This window comes from Merops nubicus, unplaced genomic scaffold (genome assembly GCF_000691845.1).
Source record: "Merops nubicus isolate BGI_N331 unplaced genomic scaffold, ASM69184v1 scaffold21798, whole genome shotgun sequence".
Lineage (NCBI taxonomy): Eukaryota > Metazoa > Chordata > Aves > Coraciiformes > Meropidae > Merops > Merops nubicus.
The window spans coordinates 2,564-27,227 of NW_008625374.1; the positions used below are offsets into that span (position 1 = coordinate 2,564).

Genomic DNA, 24,664 nt, shown 5'->3' on the forward strand with positions numbered 1-24,664 from the left:
GGGACTGATCCTGGCCCCTCTGTTCCCTTGTAGCTGTAAGAAGGGATGTTCCCAGGGAAGATTTTGATAGCAGGACGCTGGAATAGCAGAGGTGCTGCTGAGGGCAGCAGCCAGCTGTAAAACCTGAGGCGGGGGCCAGAGCTGCTCTTGCGCAGGCACAAAGGAAGAAGTCTGAAGTATTTGGCAAGAGAAACAACAGACCCTTGTCTCTGTACAGGTGGTTCTCTTGAGACTGAGGCGAGTCTGCCACAGAGCTGGTGCTGTGGAAGGGGCAGGAGCAGCTACTCCTGCTTTATTTTTTTCGCTGTCTCTTCTTTTTGGGTTCCTGGTTCTCATCAGTCTGCTCTGCTGTGTTGCTCTGGAGAGGGGAGGGAGAGAGTAACAGCACAGAGCATGATTGCTTTCCTGTGATTAGTCTAAGGAATGTTTACCTAAAGCAAAGAAACTAGATGTGGAGAACAGCATTTAGCTCTTTTTTCCTCCCTAACAAAATGACCTGGATGTGGGTCACCCCTTGAGACTTTTCCTACAGACCCCCAGTTCATGCTGCAACTTAGACCACAGGTTATTAATGGCACAGGACAAGGACTGTGTATGCTGGGGTTTGGCTTGTTGAAACACTCAGGAAAATATGGACAGAAGCACCAATAAAAACCTGGACAATCAGCAAAGTAAATGGTTTATTTTTTTACCCAGCCCAGGTTGTGCTGCCTTCCTCAGCACTATTTATTAGAGGAGCTGGGTCTGAGGAGGACACCCTGCAGAGTTTGCCCGGCCAGATGTTTATCTACAAACGATAACCTGGATGCAAAAGCACATTGCATCATGCTGCAAAGGTCTGATCCTGGCCAGCCAGGAGGTCCTCAGAGGTAATGCTGATAGACTCTCTGCTTGCTGAGGCAAACAAGACCTTAAGAATAGCCTCACTTCCCCGAGACCAGAGATGTAGGTGAGTGGTGCATGGCAATAAAGGTCACTCAAGGCAGAGGGGACATTAGCCAGACTAACTGTTCACTTCTTCTTATCAGCTCAGTATTAAAGTGAGAGTGAATCCAGGGAAGACAAACTGTCCTGATTTCACATAGGCTCACACAGCTCACAAATACAGTTGGCCTGAAAAGAGCAGGAGGCCTGTGGGCAAAAAAGCAGCTAGCTGAGTTCTGACCTGGTCGTTGTCTGGCTCGTTCTCAGCACCCTCTGTGTTGTGCTCCTGCAAGGCGCTGTCGAGCACGGAGGCGTTGATGCGGAAGTCCCGGGAGGTGCTGAGCTTCATGTATTGCATCAAGTTCACCTGCAGCAGGGAAGGTGAAAGGAGGAGAGGACATTATGCCATTAGTTTAGTTTTCCACCCTGCCTAGTCCTTTGCGCTTCACCGGGACCGAGTCCATCACAGTAATAATGTGGGGCTGAAGCCAAAGGTAGGTGGGTGAAAAAGCACCTGCCCCTGTGCTGTCCAGTAGCCCACTTATAGCACCTCATTGTGGTACCTTTCTTTCCTGCTTATGAAAAACTGGGGGATAGGGGTGAGGAGAGGTCATGTTAGGTGGGGGAAACTCCAGGTTGTCAGGTCAGAGGCACTGCTGCCCTTGGCACCTGCTGGTACTGCTGTGACAGTGAGTCTGTAGAGCTTGGGCAGAGCCTGAAACTAGGGCAAGGTCCTTACACCTTCCTGATTTTACAAATAGAGACTTTAAAAGGTGGACCAGCACTCCACCATGCCACTGCTGTCACCGTGTCTGTGCTTTACATTACCTTTGATTTCTTGGAGAGATGGATAAGGAACTTCTCATATTGCTCTATTGCAAAAATGAGGTTTGGGATGGGCTTGGTGTCCCGCAGCACCTTGGCCTGAAATGCAGAAAGGAGGGTGATGGATGGGTTAAGATTTGGAAGTGAACACTGACACTGTACTGTGACATGAAGACCACGACACTCCCAGTTCAGAAAAGTCTTCAGGCACCTTGCTCCACACCAGTGCTGCCCCAGCAAGCCTTGCTGGTTTGTTACTGGTTTTGAATCGACTCCCAGGCTGGTTCTGCAGCGAGGGTCTCCTGTGTGTTTAGTACTCTGCTAGGCACCAGAGCACAACCTCCTCTGCTCCAGCTCTGCAGAGGCATCAGAAGCATGCACCTGCCAGGCAGTGAGCCTGTCACTGCTTCACAGGGGTTTGTTTCCCCACCACTGATCTTTGTTCCCCAGGTGACAGTGGTAAGAGGCCTGCAGCATTTCAGCCCCTTTGCATGCACTGGGAAGAGCATGCTTGTGGCTCTTAAACCCTCAGCACCAGAGGAATGGGACAACTGGCCAGACAGAGGGAATGCTGGCTGGGAGCAAGAAGAAAGGACAAAAGAAAGACCAGGAGCCTGCTCACTTGCTCCCAGACCAAATCAGCCCTTCTCCACTGCCTTACTTCAGTGGAATCCACTACCTACGTTAAAAGTACTGATGAATGTGAGAAACACTTGAACAAAGTGCACTATTGGTTCCAAGAAATTATTCCTTTTCTATAAATTCATAGCTTACCTCAAATGATAAAATAGCAGACAAGACAGATCATCCAGACGTGACCTTCATGTCATGTCTGTGAGATTTTCCACTGCATTTAGTGAAGATGGCTTTTTTTTTTTTGTTGTGGGTTTGCTTTTTTTTTATTATTATTTTTATTTGTTTGGGTTTTTTTAGACCTCTTTCTGAAGTTGAGGTAGAATAAATTAGATTTTTACTTAAAGGTCCAAATGACAATTTGTCACTGGTGATCTAGAAGAAGCCACCAGGTAACAAAAGCCTTGAAGTATGATCCCCAGTTCAAATACAGCCCACATGCTAACAGAGAGCAAGTCAATCTTACCATGACTGTGGAGACTGCAGCAGCTTCATCCTCTTTCTTCTTCTTTTTCTTCTCTTCTGCAAAGCTTAAGCTCTCACTGTGGATGTTCTGAAGGAGGATGCCAAAAGATGTGGCATTAGAAGGGCGAGCAGGGAAGAAAGGCCAGCCAAGTCAGGCCTGAGCAGTTTTGGCTCTGAGCAGCTACCAGCATTACCAGCTAGATGCCAGAAAAGCAGTGATACATGAAGGATAGAATTGAGAGTGATCTCAAAAAACAGAGGGAGGAAAAGGAGGAAAGGAAACACTAATTTCACAACTTATACATTCGGAAGTACATGTGTGAGAAGTCCTGAGGAGTGGTAGCTCTGTACACCACCACCCCTTCCCCACTAGGCCACATCTGTTGCACAGTTCCTCCCTCCAGCACCCAATTCCTCTCCCAGCAGCTGAGTCCCATCTCTGGCACTGCAGTCTTTGGCACCCACGTTATTTTACACTCTGATGACTGCAGTGTCATTGACTTTTATTTGCCATTGTGGTCAACAGCAGCATCCATCTCATAAAAAAAAAAACAAAGACATGAACAGAGAGGGGAAAATAAGAGCTAAAAAACCAGGTCCCCAAACACTCTTCCCTCCTTACTCAAGCAGAAATCAACATGCTTGCTCCCAATGGTGCTGAAATATCTTACACTATTATTTGACAGAGTAAAGCTTGAAATACATGAAACTCAAGTCATGTCAAGAAGATGAATAATCCCCAAAGGTCTGTGTACTGCAACTGATGCACCACTCAGCATCAGAGAGACTGACTGGGATTTTGTCACGGTTAATTTATGCCTTACCTGTACATAAGTAATGAAGGAGTAACACTGGGGGGTCAAATGGGAACCCGAGAGCTTCACCTGCAGAGCAGCAGAGAGGGAGGTTGGTGTTACTCCCAGCTCGAGGCAAGGAGCCACCTCCTCCAGCCATTCACCCCCACTCACCAGCTTTTCCAGCCTCCCTGGGACCGTGCAGGAGGTGCTGCGGCAAGCTTGGACGTACTGCAAGGCAAACACAAGAGTTTCTGCTACACTGTTTCCAGGCAGGGCCCAGCACAGCCCTCCAACTGCACAGTGAGGAGGGCAGGATTTACAAGATCCACCCTCCCCAGTGGCTTACTACATCCTGAATGCCATGTCTGCATTCCAGAGCTATGAGAGAGCTAAGGGAATTCTCCACCTTGTCTCAAACTAGCTCCACTGGCCTGTTCTCACAGCCCAGCTCCCCCTGGTCCAATGCTGCAAGCCTTAGAGGGGAAGGAGTGGCAAGGGCAGGATGAGTGCTGAGAACATCACTAGTGCCTTCACCCTGGCACACAGCTAGGTACAGAGGAAGCTACAAGATACACAGGAGAGAAAGAGCCACCCCAAGCCACACAAAGCCAGGTTCAGGTGGAGAGAAGCTTTCCTTTATCTCCACTGGTACAACTGTCACTGCTGCAGAAAGGTCTTGACACTGAGGACACAGAAGCCAACAGTGATGAAGGACTCAACTTGGGCAAGGGTGTCCTGAGCGTGGCTGCTGGCAGGGGTCACTGTGAGCTTGCTGCAGCAGATGAGGAAGAAGGTTTTAGATCCCAGCCAGCCCACCTTCAGCAGAGCAGCACTCACATGTTTGATGAGGGAGGTGAGAATTGCATATGTCTTGCTGAGGCTCCTCAGCAGCGTGTCCACACAGCTCCCTGCAGGGAGTGCTGTCTGTACCAGCTCATGATAAACTGTCAGTAGAGTTCCCAGCTGCAGGATTATACCTTTCTCCAGAGCTTGGGTTTGGTTTGATGCCTGAGAAGATTCTTCTAGAAGAAAGAGATGACTAGCTGGTGGATGTGTGTCCAATGAATTCAGTTATGTAGGTAGGAGGCACAAAACACCTCTGTGTCTGGTGCACAAAGCACCAGTCTGGTAACAGGGAAACCAGTCACTGGAGGGATTTTGTGACAACATCTTCTACCTTACATTGATCATGCTAAATCATTCAAGGAAGAGTTTAACCTGCCCTCAGACAATGCTACCCCAAAATCCCAAAGCAACGTTTTGCTCTCTGTCTTCATCTGCTTTTGACAAAGGTGCAACAGCAAGAAGTGGATCACTTTTATTACCTGATGTGTCTGATCCCAGACTGGTGAGTTTCTTGATAAGCCAATCCACCTCTTCAAGGACCTTATCCACCTGACCCAGAACCAGCAGCTAAGACACAAACACCAATAACAGGTTCTTGGAGGAATTGGGCACAACAGGGATCTACAAGCCACTTGTAGCAAAGTAGCCCTGGCCACCACGGGTTGTTCCATACCCCCTGTTTTGACTCACACAGACAGTAGGGGCTGCAGTCTTGGCATTCACGATGGCAAAATGGGACCGACTCTCCAATTCTATGTCCTGGTCAGAGAGGAGAATAAATTCTGGTGAGTAAACCTTCAGCTGCTGTCAGAGTTTTTGCCAGAGGTTCACTCAGCTCTGCCCTGACAGGGGGACTAAGTGATGCAGAGTTGGGCTGCTTCTGTGCCATACCTGATCGATGTCTCCCAGGCAAGCGTGGATGTCTTGTGCCAGTTCCCGCAGCAGACCGACAGGACTCTTGTACTGAACGTGGAGACTGAAGAGCAGGGACAGCAAACCCTTGCAGCAAGCCACATCCTCTGTGGGCAAGGGGGAGAGAAGGATGCATTACCAGACACAGAGCTCCCCTAGCTATCTAGGAACATCAGACATCTCCGACTCGGTACGGACTGAACAGTCTGCGTTCCCAGAGATGACACAGAGCAGGTGAAAATCCTGTCAAAACACCACAGCTACAAAAGCAGGGTTTACATCATCAGGCATCCCATCCAGTCCTGCAGAGGGAAGGTGGCCCACCACACTTTGCTCCCCAAAACTTACTTACCCAGAGCATTTTCTTTGCAAACTTTGACCGTCCAAGTCAGGAATTGAAGGAACTGTACAAGTGGAGAAAAGATATCGTGACTTTGAAACAGAATTCAAAGTACAAAACTAATCAAATTTAAAGAAACAAATTCAAGACAATGTATCACAGCAAAGGGAAATGAGCAGAGTCCCCTTCTAGCAGAAGGGCACCCAGCCATGCTCTGTGAATTTCCACAAGGGACTCTTAACCTACTAACAAGTGAAAAGCTGAGACCCAGGGCAGGAGAACAGCTATATGTTCCCTTGGACAGAGTAGCAACTCCATTTAATTTAAGGTAAATGATGACTCCAGACTTCTAGCACACTTTTAGTGCAGCCCCTAGCTTGTAAAATTGGGGCACTTCAGAAAATCCCTCCTCGCATGGAAGGGATTAGGCACTCAGCCCGTTTGGACTGGTCACAACTCTGCTGGCCTTTTTGGCTCCATCCCCATGCAGAAGCCATACCACAGCTAGGCTCTGTGAGGAGGCCCTGCTCAGGCAAACAACTCATTCAGACTCCAGGTGCCCAAGGGCAGGACTGGAACATGCAGGAGTGGAGAGGGAAGACAACTTGTTCTGAACTGTCCTTGCGGGTGGGTGACAGGAGCGTGCTTGGTAATGTAACAAAACTGTCCCTTTGAGATGGTGTGGTCTGCAGGAGAACACACACACGTGTCAGAGCCCTCAGATGCCAACCCAGTCTGATAGTCTTCCCACACCTATGGCTGCCACCCCTGAAGGTTGTGAAGTACCTGCTGAGAGGCCGGATCCAGGAGTCTGGACAAAGTGGAGAGAATTGTGATGAGTGACTGCGTCTCCTTGGAGTTGAAGTCATCTTCAGCACTGCTGAACTGGTTCACCAGGGACCTCTGCTCACAGGAAGGAAAGACAGACCTCTTAAGTGTGCACGCTTGTTGCAAGGCCATTTTAAGAAGCAAATAATCAGAAGCTGTAGCAGATAAAGGAATCATCAATAAGAAGAATGACAAAGAATATAAAAAGAGGTCTCTTCTAAAGAGCAAACGCTGCTTTTTGTTATGAGTGCTTACACAGAGGCCTGCATATGATTCAGTGTGACTTTTACAATACTCAGATAAGTTTATGCTGCACTGAAGGGCCCTATAGCTCTGTAAATACAAGTGTACTTCAATCCAGCTCCACGCAGCACCCTGAAGAAGTTTTCCTCAGGGATCAGAAGCTTTTCTGAGCTGCTAGTGAATCACTGTCATGGTTGCTATCACGTACTCAATCCTGTGGTCAAGCAACAGAGAGCTAGAAGCATTTTCTGCCAGAATTACAAGTGCTTTGGAACACTTGCAGCACGCAGTGGTACTTACCTGAAACTGTCGGATCTGGAAGGCAGCTTTCTCTGTGACATTAATATCCGTCTCTCCTGCGTCACCATCAGTAATATCTGGCAGAGACAGAGAGGTGCAGAAAAAAAACCTAAATGCCAAGAGCAGAATACAGGATTTATTTCCAAAAGTGGGAAAGACTGCAACTGCTCACAGCTAGGAGGAATACAGACTGCAAAACCGTGGTGAGCACAAAAAATGTGTTAAAGGCAAACTTGAAATAGATGAATGCTATATTGGCCCTGATATGCTGTCCTCTGCTGACAGACTGAGAGCTCTACAGAAGCAGGTAAAGAGATCTCTCAAACTTGCCTCTGGTGTGAGCATCAGTGCTACTAAGTCCACCTTGCTACTGAAAGATAAGGAGCAGACCCCTCCCTCCCTAGCTGTGGATAAAAGGCCTTGGGTCCCTGACTGCCCACACACGGGCTGCAACATGCAGGCTAGAAATCAGAGCAGAGCTGTGCCCTGTGCCTACCCAGGGCCTGCAGGAACTGGGGGATCCTGGCAGAGTACAGCTGCTGCACAGTGTTGAAGATCCTCAGCAAACCTTCCAGGCACAGGAGTGAAATGCTCTTGCCCTTCTTCTTCCCCGACTCTTCAACAGCAGTGGGAATTGAAGTGTACCTCCACAGCAGAACCCTGTGGGATGGGAGAGGAGTTAACATCACACGCTCCAGAAAAGCTGGCTGCACAGTGCAAGCACCAGAGCAGAGCTAATTTCTAAAAGAGATTCTGCTCTTTTTTAATATAACTAAATTGGAAAGTCTTTTTCCTACAGGAAGTGGAGGGAGAGGAGATCCATTTTTAAGGAGGTTTTGTTTCAATGTCAGCAAAACAGATACTGTAATCTTCCTGCACAGCTAAATAATTTAATTCTTTCCAGGTGCCAAGGGACCTTCCAATCCCATTTCAAGTCCATCTTTATATGCTCGTTTCTTCCACCCAGCTTTCCCCTCTGTCTCAGACTACCCGAACACTGACCACTGGTGTCAAATCTGTCAGCAACAAAAAGAGCTTTTCTCTTGGCAGTTTGGATCTGTGAAATGTCAGATATCACTATAGGGCTCTATACAAATAAAACCAGAAAGGTGAAGGCAGGCAAAGCAATGCGAAAAGCTTTGAAGAAAGCAAAATTGTTTGGCCCAAAGGAGACTTTTCTATTTGTAGGCAAACATCTTTTTCCTGCTCCTCTAAGCCCACTTCTTCCCTTTTTTGTTCTCTCTCCTTTCTTCTCATTAGTTCTGTTGCCTGAGCAGATGATCTTATTCTATTTCAACGTCCAATCACGCAAAACATGTAGCTCACATGTAGTCCTAATGACTGCAACAAAAATAGCCTCCATTATTTGGGCTGAGACACAAAACAGGCATTATTCGTGGCTAGGGTAATTTGCATTTTGTGCTCTCTGAAGACTGGGATGTGAAAAGACCCCATGCAGATATGACCTAGATCCCAGAAGACATTTACATGGTTAACATTCTTGGATTTCAAAAGGATTAGATGCATGAATGTCTTCAAGCATCTTGCAAAAGTCCTAAACAAATGTTTTCTAAAGCTTGTGTCCCTCTTACATCTGCTCTGTACTGTAGCTAGAAGTGAATTTCAACTTTGTTGTGTCCCAGAGGACTCCAGAATCCAGCCTGTAACCATCGTTCCTCCTTTGTGACAATGAGTGATGAACCAAAAGTCAGAAAGAGGCTGAAAATGAGAGTTTGATGGTGTTTGGATCTTCCAGGCCAGGTACCATTATTAGAGCTGTATCGCTCACTCTGGCACAGAAAATGTAGTTGATTTCTCAGGAGCAAAGAAACGCAACGATCTCAGCCCCGTAATAACAACTGTTTGGAACAGTTATAGAGCACATTCTTCTTTCAAAACCCTGCCTGAGAATCAAAAACCCCCCAAATGCCTTGCAGCTTTCTAGGGCCGCTACCTTCGCGTGCCACGGCGACTCACCGCGTGATCTTGCAGAGGCTCTGAAACATCTTGTCAGGGTTCTGCCCGTCGGGGCCGTGGGTCTGCCCCGTCTCCTCCAGCTGCTGCACCTTCTGCAGAGCCACGCCCACGGCGTAGCGCAGGAACTCCGCGCTGGAGCGCAGCACCCCCAGGCTCTCCTCGTGGCTTTGGGCGTCGTCCCTGGGGAATTCAGAGCACGGTCAGAGGCTCCAGGAGGCACTGAGAAAGGGCCTGAGAGATTGAAAAGCCAAACGTGCATTCACAGATAAAAGAGGCAGCTGAATTCAGGGTGGCAAAGGGCCCTTTGTTTTGGCAGCTTGTAGGGAACGCTTCGAGTGTGGAGTTCCACCGGCCTCTCCAAATGCACCAACAGACATGGTTTGAATTGATGTCTGGATTTGTCCCTTAGGGGAGTGGAGCTCAGACACTGGAGTTTGTTGTCTGGGGAATGACTGGAGCAGCAGAGACTCTCCGAGGTCTTACAAGTCACAAGCAAGGCCCAGGAAAGCTGGTTTGCCCACACCAGGAGTCGCACAGCTATGGTTCCTGCCTGGGCAATGATGCTCCCCAGAGCATCTCTCTTGCCACACAGGCTCTGCACAGCAATGAAAACGCCTGTATGGTGTATGCAGAGCACAGGACAGCCAGCATGCAGACACCACCAAAGCAGCTTCTAAATAGGCCTCAAAGCTACTCCAGATGTGACAGCTTCCCACCTGAACAGAGCTGTGAGCAGAGTAGATACAAAACCCATGGACAGGAAGCTCCGTGCAGTTTTGTTGCCCAAGGCAGATTTATTCTTTCCAGCCTTCTCCTTCAGGATTTCCGAGAGTTTGTTGTAACAGGTAAACAGGCCTAGGACATCCTCAAACTTGTTCTTACTGCAACAAAGCAGCAGAAAGCATTGATGCAGAAAACCCAGTCTTATAGTTTCCCCATTTCAAGCTTTGCTTGCCAAATGACAGTGACACTTTCTAAATGATAAAACCCTGACATGGCATCTCCTTACCTCCCTAACAATTTATACCTCATCCATTATTCCTTGACCTGCTCTTCTACAAAACATCACCTCCTGTCCCCCACAACACTCAACAGGAAGACAATCCCCAAGGCTCTGTGCCACAAGGCACTCACACTCCAAAAACATCATTCTGATTCTGTGTTGGCACCGTTACCCCGGGCTTGCAGTGAGGCTGTACTCTGCAGAGCCAGGCACAGAACAGCACAGCCAGTGCTGGAGGGTAAGCTTTGATGTTTTACCTGAAATGCCCTATGTTGAAATTGTACTCCATCAGGACCTCACAGACTCCCATCACCTGAATGGCATAGATGTTATTCTTTACACCAACACCAGAAGACAGAGAAAAATCTGCTGATTTATCCTAAGAGGGAAAGGAAACAAGTGAAAAAGCTTTTCAAAACCTGACAAGAACTCAGCGTCTTCTTCCTCTGAGTCAAACTGAAAATGTGATTTACCAATTCAAAATCTTCCAACTCGCTCTTGATCATTCGTCGTGTGACAGATTCTAGAATGTCTTCAAAGTTTTGCTCGAATCCCTCCTCCTCCTCCTCCTCCTCCTCCTCCTCTTCTTCAGCTCTTTGGCACGGACGCGCAGTGCTCTTATACCAGGCGAGACAGTGCTGGATGCAGCAGAGCAGATGGGCCTGAAGGAAGCAGCCACACCACCAGTTTCAGGTCACCAGCAGAAGAAGACACAGGCCAGACTACCATGGCTGGATGCAGAGAGCCACAGCTGCCTTTGGAGGTTCACGTGAGACTCAGGAATATGCCTCATCCCCAGAATGTAGTCCTACACACAGCTACCCTGTTCTAGCTTCAATGTTGTCTGCCTGAGCTTGCCTGTGTGGGATGGAAAGACTTAACTCCCACTGCTCCCTCAACCCAGCTACCACAACTGCTGAAGGAGATGGAAAGGGAATTTCCAAAGGGGGTCTCACTCTAGTGACGCATCTGCTCCCCTCCTGGGTGTGCTACTGAGCACAGCAGGGGAGCTTCCTGAGGGGAAAACAAAGTGATTAACTTGAATTTGTTCCCTCCGAAATTCAACGAAACATTGAGGTCTCACCCCCAACAATCTCAAAGGAGCAAAACCAAAGGGCAGGTTATTCCCCCTGCTACACACACACTGCATGACTTTTGTATGTGAAATCCAGTTGAAGGAGTGAGGGGGAAACAACAGAGTGAGCTCAACAAAGGATAACAGAACTACACGATTTTTTACTACACTAGAGCATTTCTCACACAGGTCCCCTAAACCTCTGCACTAGTGGAGCTCTAATAGCTAGCCAGAGACAGGGGTGAGATGCCCAGCTCTACTGTCATTAAAAAAAATTACTCCAGGCTAGAGGTGGGTGAAGAAACACAAGGTATTCAGCTCATGCAGCAGCAGCACAATTAGAACACTGTGAAACAGATGAGCTTGCAGCTGCAACCAGCCAGGATAGCTCTTACCAGTGGTTCCTGCAGAAAGATTTGATCTCCTTGAGCCATAATACATCCCTCAAGTTTTAGTGGAGGCAGGAGGTCTTGCTGGGGCAAGTAATATTGCTTTATCTGTCACAGAAAGCAAGAAATAAAAATAACCAGTTACTTGGTAACTGAGCCTCTGAGGTTGTTTGAACACAGAGTAGTGTAATCTTTTGTGCTCCATTCTGTGGAGTGAAAGCTGGCACTGTAATAATGGGACTGTACATGTATGTGACCATGTCACTGGGTCTCTTAGTAATTAAAAATCCTCTCCCAAGTTGCTCATGTGCCTCTCAGGACAGGTTGCTGCCCTTTAACAAGTTTATCTGACCATTTCTTGTTCTGTTGCCTCAATGTACATCAGGATGGGTATTTCAGGACATGGTTTAATGGTCATGGTAGTGTTGGGCTGATGGTTGGACTTAATGATCTCAGAGGTCTTTTCCAACCTCGATTCCCTGATTCTATTACTTGCACTTGACACTGAGTGCTGCCCATCCTTTAGACAGTGAGGACAAGTAACTGCTCCTGCCACCTGTCACCCACAGTGAACATTTGGTCCTGCTACAGCATCCAGCTTCCTGGCCTGGGGGCACAGGCAGTTATGGAGGCTACACCTGGGACAAAACCAAGGAGACCACACTTGCACCAATTCCTGGCTGCTTGGCACCCCACAGGAAAGACATATGCTCTGAGTACTGATACAGGATCAGAACTGAATAGGAAAAGTTATATAACAATGGTATAACATTGTATACATTTACACCAAGTTCCCATTAAGTGCCCTCTGCTACCCAAAAGCTGCCCTTGCTCTGTTCATGTTCCTTTCTCAGACCCCTGTGCTGTCATGGGAAAGCTGGAATTAGTCAGCATGAACTCTACGGATGATTAAAGGGAAGAAAATTACTTGTCTCAAAGAAAGCACAGCCTGTCCAATGGATTGAGGAAAAGTGATTGTCTTGTTGCCATGAGCAACACTGTTGGGGGATGAGTTAATCCTCCCAGGTCTTACATGGACTGGGGTATTCTCCCAATGGGAGGACAGCACTCGTAATTACAGTGTCAGCACAGACCCTGGGGGGAGCACGGGAGGGAACTGCTGAGCACTGCTGAGGAACAGAGGGTGCACAAGGCACTCCTCTGGGCTCACACTTCTCACACCGTCTCAGAACTGAAGGCTTGGAAGGGGCTCCAATAGGCCCTTTCCCTTCCACCCCATGACAGGATACGAACCAGTCTCCAGAGGTTTACCTGGTCTGCACTCTCAGCACAGCAGGGATGTGAACACCTCCTTAGAGAAGGGCCACAGCATTTTAAAACATGTTTGCAGTGCAAGGGAGAACTGTTTTCCCACTATTTAACCCGAGTCGCTCGTTACACTGGTTGCAGTGCAGAATTCTTGCTCTCTTCAGCCATGCCACAGAGGACTTTACCTGGGACAAGAGTGTTTCCATGATGGAGCTGGCCAACTGGGAGTTCCTGCGAAGGACATCATAAAACCCCTGAAGACAGGAAGGAAGGACAAGCTGGCTTACACAGCACAGAAAACAAACCACCTGCATAATCATTTGGCGTCACAAGACAGCAACGACCCTTTGGCACCACAAGGAACCATGAGGAAGTAACAGTGTGCTCAGTGTAAAGTTCCATACCTGGCAAGGCAAAGGCACCACAGAAAGAAGGTATGAATCAGAAAGGGTACGAATTTCCCCACAGGGCCCCTCTCACAGGCTCCATCTCCCTAGCAGCGGTGGCACCAAGCCCAGAGTGACTTTCACTGCTATTTAACACTAGCACTAGATCCAACTTCAAACTGTGAAATCCTGCTTCAAAGGCAAAACAAGCCAGCAGGGTGACTGTAGGAGGCAAAAAAATCCTTCAGGCTGAGAAAACTCAGACTTGCTCAGATAGAGCAAGCACCAGACTTCCAGCAAGAGTGGCAAATGTGCCCAAAACTTGTTGTTCATCAAGGGTCAGTCCAAGCAAGTCAAGAAGGAAACAAAATCTCTCTAACTCAAACATGTTTTTTTTTTTTCTCAAGGTGGTAGCTCAGTTACCTCAGGAGCTAAGACACACACTTAAATATGGCTTTTCATATTAGGCCATTTGTCACAAGAAAGCTAAGGGACAGACAAGCCCTTAGAGAAACTTGCACAAGGAAGAGGAGAAAAGACAAAACCCTGATGCAGTCTCTACAGAAGTGTCCCCGTACTCTCCAGTCACGGGTTTCTTCGGAGCTCACCATTAACTCCAAGCAACTCTGCATCTACCCAATGCCTGTTACAGCACTCCTGCTCTCACTGGGCATCAAACACTCTTCCCATTTCCTAGGCCACACCACAGGAAGAGAGACTTGGACACATTTTTGCTGTTAAGCAATGTGTGAGGTAAGGAAGATACATCAATGAGTCTTTGGGCTTATGACGGTGCAGACTGAAAAGAAGCAAAAGGATTAAAAAAATAATATATATATTTATATAGTCCTTGGTACATGTGTCCCATGAGGAACATAACTGAGATAGGTTGTCTTCCACAATAACATGATCCTGATTTACCTGGGGCTACAGCAGAACCAGACAACTGTTTAAAGGAGACTGAAGACACCCTGTTTACCTCGTACAACATGAGCCGAACGTCCGCTTGCTGGCGCAAGCACCGCCTCAGGCTGCCCAGGATTTCAAGGCAGAAGGCCTCATTAGCTGCAGAATTATAGCAGGCATGAACATCTGCCTGGACCTGAGAGGGAATATTAGTCACGTTATACTGGTTACAATTCTCAAATATCACAACACAGCAGCAAGGTGATAAGGGGCCTGATTCCTAAACAATCACTGAAATAGTCCTTGGTGTGCTGCCAGGCTCTTTATCATCGTGGAGAAGTGTGAGTGCTCCCCAGAATACTGGTGCTGTAAGAGAGAATGACTCCAAGAAGCAACATCCCTAGGCCAGCTTCTCTTTGCACATTGCACTTCCCAAAGTTTTCCTTCCAGGAGCAGTCCCTACTGAAGTTACACTTCCATTCTGGAGAAATACTCCACTCTGAGTTGTTTCAAGCAGTGCATGTTAGACAAGAGACTGCCTCGTACGTCCCCAGCAGGGACTGACTGCAGAACAGCACTTACCTGAGTGGCACCAATGGCCTGGCTGCACTGGGAAGAGGACAAGCTGCCCAGAATCTTAAAATTTCTCAACAGAAGCAAAAAGCCAGCAACTGCAGCTTTACGAGCATCGAGCTGCCTGTGAGTCAGGGAGAGAAAAGAGAAGCATAAGGAAAAATGGAAGCAAAAAGCTCAGAAGTAACACAAGATCAACTCAGTAATGAAAAAATGTCCACAAATACAGGGTGACTAGGCCAAAGGTGATAGTATCCCCAAGAGGATAGCATAGTCCCAAGCAGGTAAGAGCTTGTCAGCTTGCTGGGAACCCCTTGGGAACTCTCCCAACATTCCATCTCCTCTGTGTCCTTGCAGTGCTCACACTGAGGGAGAGCCCCAGGCCAAGACTCAAGCATTAAATGTCCTCTGAAACCTGGAGAGTCTCACAGAGCTCAGAGATGGAAAATTCCTCACAAAAAGGTGGTGTTTTGCTTTGCTCACCAAAACCCTGGGTCCTTCCCAAGACCAAGCCCCTTGCCTTGGATAACAAACCTAATTAAGAATTTTGTGTTCATAACCAGGCAGGCACTGCCCAATAAAACCCAGCCTGTGATCACAGCCTCAGCAGGATGGTGTGCTCAAAGCATTACCAAGACAACAAGACCGTGTCTCTAGCACCTTGTAAGGGATCAGAGGGAAGGTGGCAGCTCAGCATTCCAAGCAGTGGTTCCTTCCAGACTCTCCCTAACACCTGCATGTACTCAGCTGCATAGACACGTGTTGGAACTGGTTTTAATTTTGCCTGCTTATTTGGAATTCCCAAGAGTTTTCTCAATTTCCAAAGCCTGTTCAGGCTGGGGGCTGGGATTTGTGTCTCAGTTCAGTAGAGCTGTGACTGTATTACAGTCCTAGGCTAGTGAGGCAGCAGATGTCACCATCTAGTTACAAGAAGAACAAAGTATGACAACGCAGCCAAAACACACAGAACATACTTCTGCTCCAAAAACCATAAATGAGTTGTAGAAATCTTTTCAAAGAATCCCCTTCTCAGCTTACCTGGAGAAGATAGCTTTTTGGAGAACAAGTATCAGGGAGTCCCTCACTGACATGCTGACTTTGAGCAGAGGCTGGAAAGGAAGATATACTTTGGAGAGAAAAGCACCAAGGCATGCCAAGCCCTTGGGGCATATGAGCTCATCTTCCTCAGGCCCATCTGGCCCTGCATTTCCAATACTGTCATCAGTACAGTAGGAGACCCAGAACATTTTTAAACCATATAAAATTAAACCTGGAGATCTGCAGTCATGAAACACCTTAGCAGGTTGGTGAGGACACAGTGCAAGAGTTTGGGAAAAGGACTGTTATCCCCAGATTGAACAAAGCAGGTGGAAGTTCAATGCCAGGGCACTATCTCAGCCCAGTCAAAGAGAAATACTGACAGGGAGTTGGGAAGGAGAAAAATGACAGTTAACATGACAGTTAGAGCTGTACAGCTAAATACTGTATGCTTAAGTTTTCTCCAGTGTGCAGCATCTGGGCATCTTTCAGATGAAAGGTCAGCACAGAGCAGTCTTGGTACCACGCCAGGCCACACCATATGCTTTTGGCTAGAGGGCACAGGCAAACCCATGCTTGAAGAGCAGTTCCGTGCCATGCCAAACAAGCAGAGCGTGGAGGTCTGGTTTAGGAGGAGGGTTATTAGATCATGTGTATAATTGTGGCCTAGAGCTGTCACTGGAACTGAAGTGGCAAGGATATGCATGGGGAAATGCAAAGCTTTACCTGTACTGCCCGCAGGAGCCCTTGCACTGTGTCGATGGGCAGAAAGGACAAATTGTCAAAGGTCTCTGTGACTTTGGAGGATGAAGTCTGAAGCACAAGAGGAGCAGACACAACAATATTGGACAGCAAGTCTGAAAAATAAGAGGATGAAAGGAGTAGCTGCTGCCAAGGGGCCAGAAAAGTCTGAGCAGAAGATGTCTACAGAGCTAACAGTTACAGACTAATCAAAGCCCTTCCATTATGCAGAGAGGTCGTGACAGGATGAGCACTGAAAACCTGAGCTCTGCTGCAGGTACAAAGTGTGAAAGTCTCACAACTGGGCTGAAGGGCCTCACCCCACCAGAGGGCACTGAGGTATAAGGTAAGAGGCTGCAGCATAGGCCTCTTGCAGCCCCAGCGACTCCAAGCACCTGCCCAAGGACAAGAAGGAAGGCAAGGCAAGGCTAGGAACATGTAAGGAGTTACTGACTGATGGATACCAACTTTCTGTGCGTCAGCTGCTCCATGGCAACTGCCTGCAAACATGTTTTTCACCTGCAATGAATACAAGGTAATGTGATGCAGCTGACACCTCAGTAAGAGGGAAGGAACAACTGATCTTCCTGGCTTCTGGGCACTTCAGCGGGAACTTCAGAAAGCCAGCTGTATCCTGGGCTGTATCCCCAGCAGTGTGGGCATAGGGCAGGGAGGGGATCCTGCCCCTCTGCTCCCCTCTGGGAGACCCCCCTGCAGTGCTGGGGCAGCTCTGTAGTCCTCAGCACAGCAGAGCCGGGGACCTGCTGCAGCAGGGCCAGAAGAGGCCACAGAAGTGAGCCGAGAGCTGGACCCTCTCTGCTGTGAGGCCAAGCTGAGAGAGTCAGGGTCCTTCAGCCAAGAGAAGAGAAGGCTCCAGTGAGAGCTTATTGCAGCCCTTCAGTACTTAAAAGGGGCCTATCAGAAAGATGGGGAGAGACTTTTTAGTAGGCCCTGTTGGGACAGGACAAGGGTTGATGATTTTAATCTAAAAGAGGGGAGATTTAGACTAGATTTAAGGAAGAAATTTTTTACAGAGACGTGAAACACCAGCCCAGGTTGCCCAGAGAAGTGGTTGATTCCCCATCCCTGGAAACATTCCAGGTGAGGTTGGACTGGGCTCTGAGCAACCTGCTCTAGTTGAAGATCATAGAATCATGTATCTCCCTGCTTAGTGCAGGGGGGTTGGACTAGGTGACCTCTAAAGCAATCCAAAGCAATCTATGACTCTACAACTTGTTCTGAGAAACTATGTGCTGAGTGTCCACAGAGCAAGACACATTTCCCTCTCTTTCCTGTTACCTATGAAGTGGCTGACAGGAGATGCTGCTTTTGTGAGGACTCTGTTCAGGACCTGCTCAAGAATATCACTTCTGATGGGCTCATGAACCTGAAATGAGAAAGAACGATAAAAAATCAAAACCTAAATCAATTTAGGATATTCTTGTACTTCACAGCACAGGTATTGTGCAGGACAAAGGAAATCCAGATCTGACAGGTAAGCTGGGACTGGGTGCCACAAGTCCCCTTTCAGCTAAATTCACACAGACCTATTCAGATTTCATCCTGGGCCAGTCAGAATCAGCACATCACAGTACACTTGGAACATAACAGGCCAAATCACCTGTGGGTGCAAATTTACCACTTCAGTGAAGATGCTGGTTTCAGTCCCTCTGAGAGATTCAGTCCCTCCCTGACAGATTTTCTTTGTACCTCTGCATTTCTGCACCTTGTCAGCAGTTTCTTGGAAACCGTAATAAGGATTACACAAGTATTGTGGTAGCTGGAACAGATTAGGATTAGGTCCTTATGAGGATGGCCTCTTCCAGCTGGACAGGGGCAAGTAGGAAACCAAGTGGACTAAATCTAGTACTGGTTGTACAATATACATGATGGATACAGCAGACAAGGTTTTGACACCGTTTACCAAGAAAGAATAAGAACAGAGTTCCCCCCATCCCAAAAAAAAAAACCTCTCCAAAGCCTACACTACCTTAAAGGTTTCCAGCAGGATACTTGCTCCCAGTCTGCAAGTCTGCTGGGCTGGCATCTTTGAAAGGCCATCAGCAGTTTTTCCTCCAAAGGACTTTTTTGGTTCATATGATTCCATGAGGCTGAAGCCAAGATCGACCAGGCCCTGAGTAACGTGGTCCCAGCCAAACACACTGAGGAGAACATGAAACAGACCAGGAAGGAAACAGCTTAGTCACCAAAAAAGTTTAGTTTAGAGCAGTAAAAGAGTGAAAGTAAAGTAAAATCATCTGGAGCCATTCCAGGGTCCAAAGCAGCAGTAAGAATGCTTGATCACCAGAGGGAAGATGACATCCCTCACAGCCCCATGACTGTCTTTAGGCTGAGGGACAGGTGCTCAGCCCAAAACAGTCCAGGTTCTGCAACCACCAGATTTCCTTTCCAGTCCAAAGGTTTCCTCACAATGAGGAACGATGCGTGCTCAGGTCTGATCTGAATGTGACAGTCGGCTACAAATATCCTGCTGGTCCTGAGATCTTCAAGTCAGAGAGGAAGAAAGAAGAGGAATGCTTCACACCAAACTGAAGGACAACTGGTGACAGGTCACAGAGCTGTTCCACAGGGCGCTTAAAGGATTAACCATGTGGGGGAAAAAAAGAGTGAACCTATCGCTCATCCCTTGATCAGGACAGACTACAGCCAGCAGCACGACTCAAACTGTCAGCTGCTTTACCAGTAAGAAACAAGGTCCAGATCCATTTAGTCCTTTGTACCCCCAGATGCTGAGATTTGAGGTAGAGGGGACAGATTTATACAGTTATGTTTTGTTGCCTTCTTTTTTTTTTTAATTCACCACTATAAAACTGGGATTAAAGATCTGGATTTTGACACTGTTCCTTGCTGGCACCGGGTCACCAGTATTTAGCTCTCCAGAGGATTCTAGCAAGGCTGAAACTCCCTCCCTCCCAAAGCCCATTGAGTGTTTTGCAGCACGTGGCAAGTACTCACCTATTTTTCACCACTTCCAGAATTACAGCAGTTACATCATATTGTTGAGGGAACAAATCCTGCAGAAACTTGGAGGCCTGAAGGAACTGCAGGTCCTTGCAGCTTCTGGTGATTGATGTTTTCAAGAAATCAAATATCTGGAACATAAAATCACTGAGTGTGAGGAAGTGAACTTTGAATTGGGACCTGTATAGGCTTGGGTATGTTCCAGCAAGAGCACCAGCCAGAGCACAAGTTTCAGTACAGCCTGCCAAAAATCTTAACTCAGTTCCTTCTCAGGACAAATATACCAGCCTCATTAAGTGCCTCAAGTAGGGTAGCTAGCTGCCAGATGCTCTTCAGGTGGCCACCACAGAGCCAAGACTTTAGGAAAAAAAGACATTGCTTTTCTTCTCATCCTACTATTCCAACCCAAAGGAATCACAGGTCTGGAAAATTCTGATATTGCTCTGGGGCCCTTTAGTGTTCAGTAAACTACAGCACACCAGTGATCTAACTGCCTCACCACGAACACCCTGACATCATTTTAAGCCTACTTCTGACGGGACTATGACCTAATCATGCCTCCTTTCCTTCACAAGGAGTGCAGTGCACATCCCCATGGAAGTTCTCTGCAAGCTTATCATCCACATACCTGCTCTTGCAGTTGGTGTTTTACAGCAACCGACAGGAGAAGAGCCACGCTGAAGGGACACAGGGCTCTGCCAGGGTCCTTCTGTTGCTCAGTCTAGAAAATGGCAAGCTACAGTCAGAAATCTTATCATCAGCTGCAGTGTCCCCCAAGCTGAGGGAAGCTATCGGGCACGTGTGTCTTCAAACGTATCAGAGCACTTGTTAAAATGAACGTGACCACAACCACAAAAAAAATTAGGTCTCTTCTATGGATAACCAATGAAGTTTTAAAACCCCTGTTTCAGCATCTTCAAGAATAGTGCCTGCTTGAAATGCTGGGGTTTGAACCCCAAGCCCCTGAATTAAGGTTGACATATGGGTGATTCCCACAGCCCTTCATACAGAGGTGGTGAGTTTGCCTTAGAGCTTCCCCCCAGGGTGCGGCCGGCCCTGCAGGGAGAGCCAGAAGGGAAATGAGCCCCAGGGGTCCCGCAGGGAGCTGACAAAGGTCAGGGGTCTGCTTGGGGATAAAAGCTGGGACCACTGGCAGGGAGTCAGGAGTGTCTGTCTGTGGAGTGCACTCCCCAGAGCTGCCTGGTTCAGGGCAGACCTCCTGACTCTCCCTGGAGCTGGGCCTCAGTCTGCTCAAGACCTTTGCAAACACGGGCTAGGAGGGCAAGAGCTGGCCATGTGGCTTCCCTTATCTTGTGTGTCCAACTTCCTGATCTGGCTGTTTCCCATTCCATCCATGGGCAGCCTTGGTTCTTTGCTTGTACCACCTATTGTCAGTCGGGTGATGTCTTTTTTGGGATTGTTGGGGGTAATGTCAGTTGTGTGTGAACTAATTGACCTGTTTGTACCCCCAGAGACCATTCATGGAATGTCCTTTTTGTATTCAATACATTCCACCTATTGGTTCATCTTCCTGCTGGCTGTGTCATTCCTGTTAGGCCCAGTCATTGGCAGAACACAGCTCCATCTTTGTCATACCTTTACGTGCCTGATGAGTTCCTTGCCCAGGTCCTGATCCAGGCTGATAGCAGAAACAATGTGGAGGATGACGGTGCCTTCCACGTGGCGGAGCTGGTCTAGGGGCATTGTGGCTACCTCAAGGTCCACTGATCTGTAAGTTTTATCAGAAAAAAAACCAAAAACAAACCACCCAAGGCCATAAATCATTTCTCATGTACAAAGGAGGGTGTATTTCTACAGGGTTTGACAACTCAGATTTAAGGACTACAGATAACCAGGTAGTAAAGGAAGGGGATGACAGAGGAAGGCCTTACTGTGGAACCTCGTGTTCTTCCTTTTGTCTCTTATCCAACTGATTGAAAAAACTGATGATTCCTTCTAAAACAGTCTTCTTACTGCCCTGCAAGGCAGGATATTGCATTGAGCCACTGCAGGGCCTGTAGTATCCCAGAGAACCCCACTCTATTCCCACACCAGTTACAAATGTCAGTATCCTTCATTTCCCCTCCTAATGGCTCATTTCCTGATGAAATGATTCTGGGTTAGTTCCTGTATTTCTTGAGACTGCACTTATCAAAGAGTGGGAAGAAACTGAAGCTCTCAGATGTTAGTTTTGGGGTTTTTTTTACCATTGTTATTAAACAGAAAGGATCCTTATGTTATAATCAACTGGGAAGGCTTTCAAATGCCTAACCTTAAATCTGACAACACATTTTGGCTAGCAGACCCAAATGACCTCCTATAACACTTATGTAATTTGCCTTTGACTGGATCATTTTGGCACTGACTTGGTCACAAATGAAGCAAGCAAAAGAACCAGACCACCCTACTGGAGGGCACAGCTGTCATTAGCAGCCTCTGCTTGCAGGAGGAGCACAAGACATGAGACATTTCCAGTACAAGTCAGACTACAACCCAGAAGACAGTCATGCTGTATGAGCTATGCAGAACACAGAGAGCAAAAACACTGAAAAAAAACCCCAAAACAGTCCTGTCTGCTGTCTGTGAAGTCTGTGCTCATCCCTCATTTCCCAAAGGCTTCATTTTTCCCCACAAGGAAGATCCAGACTGTACCTTCCTCTGAGCACCCAGCTTCTCAGGCTAGGAGTGAAGGGGAAAAATAAATAACTAAATAAATAAATACTGGTGTCCTGCCCCCCACAGCAGTTTGGGAAGACTCAAACTTCCTGCCCAAATGCAGCCCAGAGCTCAGTCTGTACACCCCTCTTCCCCCCAGAGCACATGCAGTGGGAGGACAGCTCCTGTGAGCTTTTACCTTTGCAGAAAGCAGCAGCAGCTGATAGACCAGAGGGGGGATTTCCTGCAGGTCTAATTTGGAGAACATCCTAAGGACCTTTTCCACCACAAACTGCAGCTCCTCTCTCGACAGTGGAATATCCCTGTTCAGCCAAAAGATGCAGCCTGATCATTTTCACTGTTTTCCTTCAGAATCCCACAGCAGAATCAACCCATAACTAGGCAAAGGGTCCTAATGTAACACCAGACAGCTACTGCTCCCAGAGTTCTCACTGGCAGCAGCTGCCACAGATCCCTCAATGCCCAACCACAGTCCCAGGATACTCCTCAGCCTTTGGTGCTTAGACCTTCTCCACATTATGTGTTGTTAATTGGCCAAGGCTCACTCGCACAGGGAACAAAACCCACGAGGCCATGCCCAGGCTTTGCCTGCCCAGCTGTGCTTTGCATCCACATGGATCCAATGCAGATGTTCATCAACCATCCCTGGGGCTGTGCCCAGCATGGTCAGACCTCCTACTTGTCCTTGTCCCAAGCTACATGTGAAATAGGACATGGACATGACCCGAGAAAGTGTTGATGGTGAGGGGAAAAGTTACCTGAACATGTTGGCAAGGTGTATTACACTCTGAGGATCCCACCTGGTAAAAGAAAAATGTGCTGGGAAACTGAGAGCAAGAATTGTCTTCTTCCCTCCTTGTACACAATGATTCAGTGTCACTGTTTCCCTGTCGTGTTGTGATATTCAGATCAGAAGCCAGAGTTCCACCAGAAATCCCTAGTGCCACTCTAACCACACAAACTCACAATGGTGCTGAGCCACCCCAGCCCCAACCATAATAAATATCAAGAAAGGGATAAAACCAAGCCCTTCCTGAGACCAGTCCATGACACACTATTACAAGGTGTGGGGACAGGGTGTTCCTTTGGCTGCCCAGCCAGAGAAGAGTCTGTCACAGTGGGCACTGACACAGACAGTGACATCCAGCCCATCGTGATGTCTCTTGTCAAAGCCCAGCAGGAAGCACAGTTCTGCCACGTGACAGAGCTGGCAGGGATGGACGTACTTGCTGGAGCAGAGGGTATTTATCAGCTGCTTCTTAAACTCTTCCCCACTCAGTTCACCTGGAAAACCAAAAGTCTCTCAGGAGCCGATCCCAGAGGAAGGAAGGACAGGCTGGGGAGAAGGAACTGAGAGGGGTTACCTTTCCCATAAGCCAGGCCCTCCTTTGAGCTGGCCAGGGCAGTGAGGACAGTGGAAAACAACTCCAAGGATTTCCCATTGGACAGGCTGCCACCTTTGATAACCCCCACAAACAGGGTGGCGAGCTCAGCCAAGGCATGGCCTGGCAGCTGGTGAGCCTGGCAGGAGACACAACAACATGCAAGAGCCTGAGGCAGTGCACAGAATTCCACACCAGCACAACACCCAGCAAAGGACAACGTTTCCTACAGCAAAATATTCCCCCAAAAGGGGAATTCAGCCCCGAGGCTCCTAGGTTGTACTGGCCTCCACAGAACAGAGCAGTAAATCAAGCTGGTGTGATTATAGGTTTGGAGTTTTGAGTCTAATTGTAAAAAAACAAAGATAATCACATTTACACACACAGCAGATTCCAACACCAGCTTAGTGCAGGGTGGACCTGTGGAAAGGACAGAATTAATTTCCCTTGGTGGCCTAGTGAAGCACCTCACTCCTCACACAAAACAATACCCAGCAGAGCCCAGGAACAGCAGCCCGAGTGAGCTTCTACCTCGAGCATCAGCAGTCCAGTGATTTCAGACACCTTGCCCAAAGGCAGGTCCCCCGACTCCACCAGTGGGATGCAGTGCTTGTAAATCTGGAGCCTCCTGAGAACCCCACTTGGCTGGGAACAGGGGGAGCCTTCAAACAGGGGAATAAAGAAAAGAGAGAATAGGGAAAAAGTTACACAAGTAACAACACCTTCCGAAGCAACAGGAAATTAGAGGGTTAAACTGTCACCTGACTGCAACCCGGTTTTATCTGTCTGACAAAACAGATCAAAACCCAGAGCGCAGGAAATGAGAGTCTCTTGGATACAGGAGCTGAAGTGCTCGGCCCATATCACACCCTGTGGCTCACCAAACCTGCTGCTGGAGATCAGCAAGTGTCAAAATGGTGAGAGGAATCGGCTTGGCAGTTAAATCTCACCTGGCCAGCTCAGTTCTGCTGGTCTGCTCAGTCCTGCTGGCCTACTCCGAGGTACCTAAAGGCTCCCCAAAGCAAAGTCCGCTTACAACAAGTTAATTATAGACGCATCAGTCCACTTTCCTACTTCCCCAGGTCTCTTTTCCATATCCGTGGCAGCCCTGACCGGCGGTTTCTTACCACAGGCGACACCCCTGGGCTGCTGAC

The 24,664-nt window shown here is 48.0% G+C and overlaps 1 protein-coding gene across 1 annotated transcript; it reads right to left on the reverse strand.

Moving 5' to 3' along the window:
* Positions 1 to 292: 292 nt before the first annotated feature.
* FANCI (Fanconi anemia, complementation group I) lies at positions 293 to 24,232 on the reverse strand (the record flags this gene model as incomplete). The annotated part of the gene is made up of 35 exons (XM_008945662.1): positions 293 to 358; positions 1,166 to 1,291; positions 1,753 to 1,848; positions 2,849 to 2,935; positions 3,672 to 3,731; positions 3,816 to 3,872; positions 4,482 to 4,666; positions 4,970 to 5,057; positions 5,181 to 5,249; positions 5,382 to 5,509; positions 5,755 to 5,806; positions 6,529 to 6,645; positions 7,114 to 7,190; positions 7,610 to 7,773; positions 9,091 to 9,270; positions 9,807 to 9,971; positions 10,351 to 10,472; positions 10,567 to 10,755; positions 11,564 to 11,665; positions 13,012 to 13,080; positions 14,192 to 14,314; positions 14,701 to 14,815; positions 15,730 to 15,800; positions 16,456 to 16,586; positions 17,770 to 17,857; positions 18,461 to 18,632; positions 19,447 to 19,583; positions 20,081 to 20,173; positions 21,049 to 21,181; positions 21,345 to 21,430; positions 22,307 to 22,430; positions 22,887 to 22,928; positions 23,355 to 23,412; positions 23,493 to 23,649; positions 24,042 to 24,232. Coding segments are annotated over 35 exons (3,920 nt in total), but the record flags the coding sequence as incomplete, so codon positions are not given.
* Between the last annotated feature and the right edge of the window lie 432 nt (positions 24,233 to 24,664).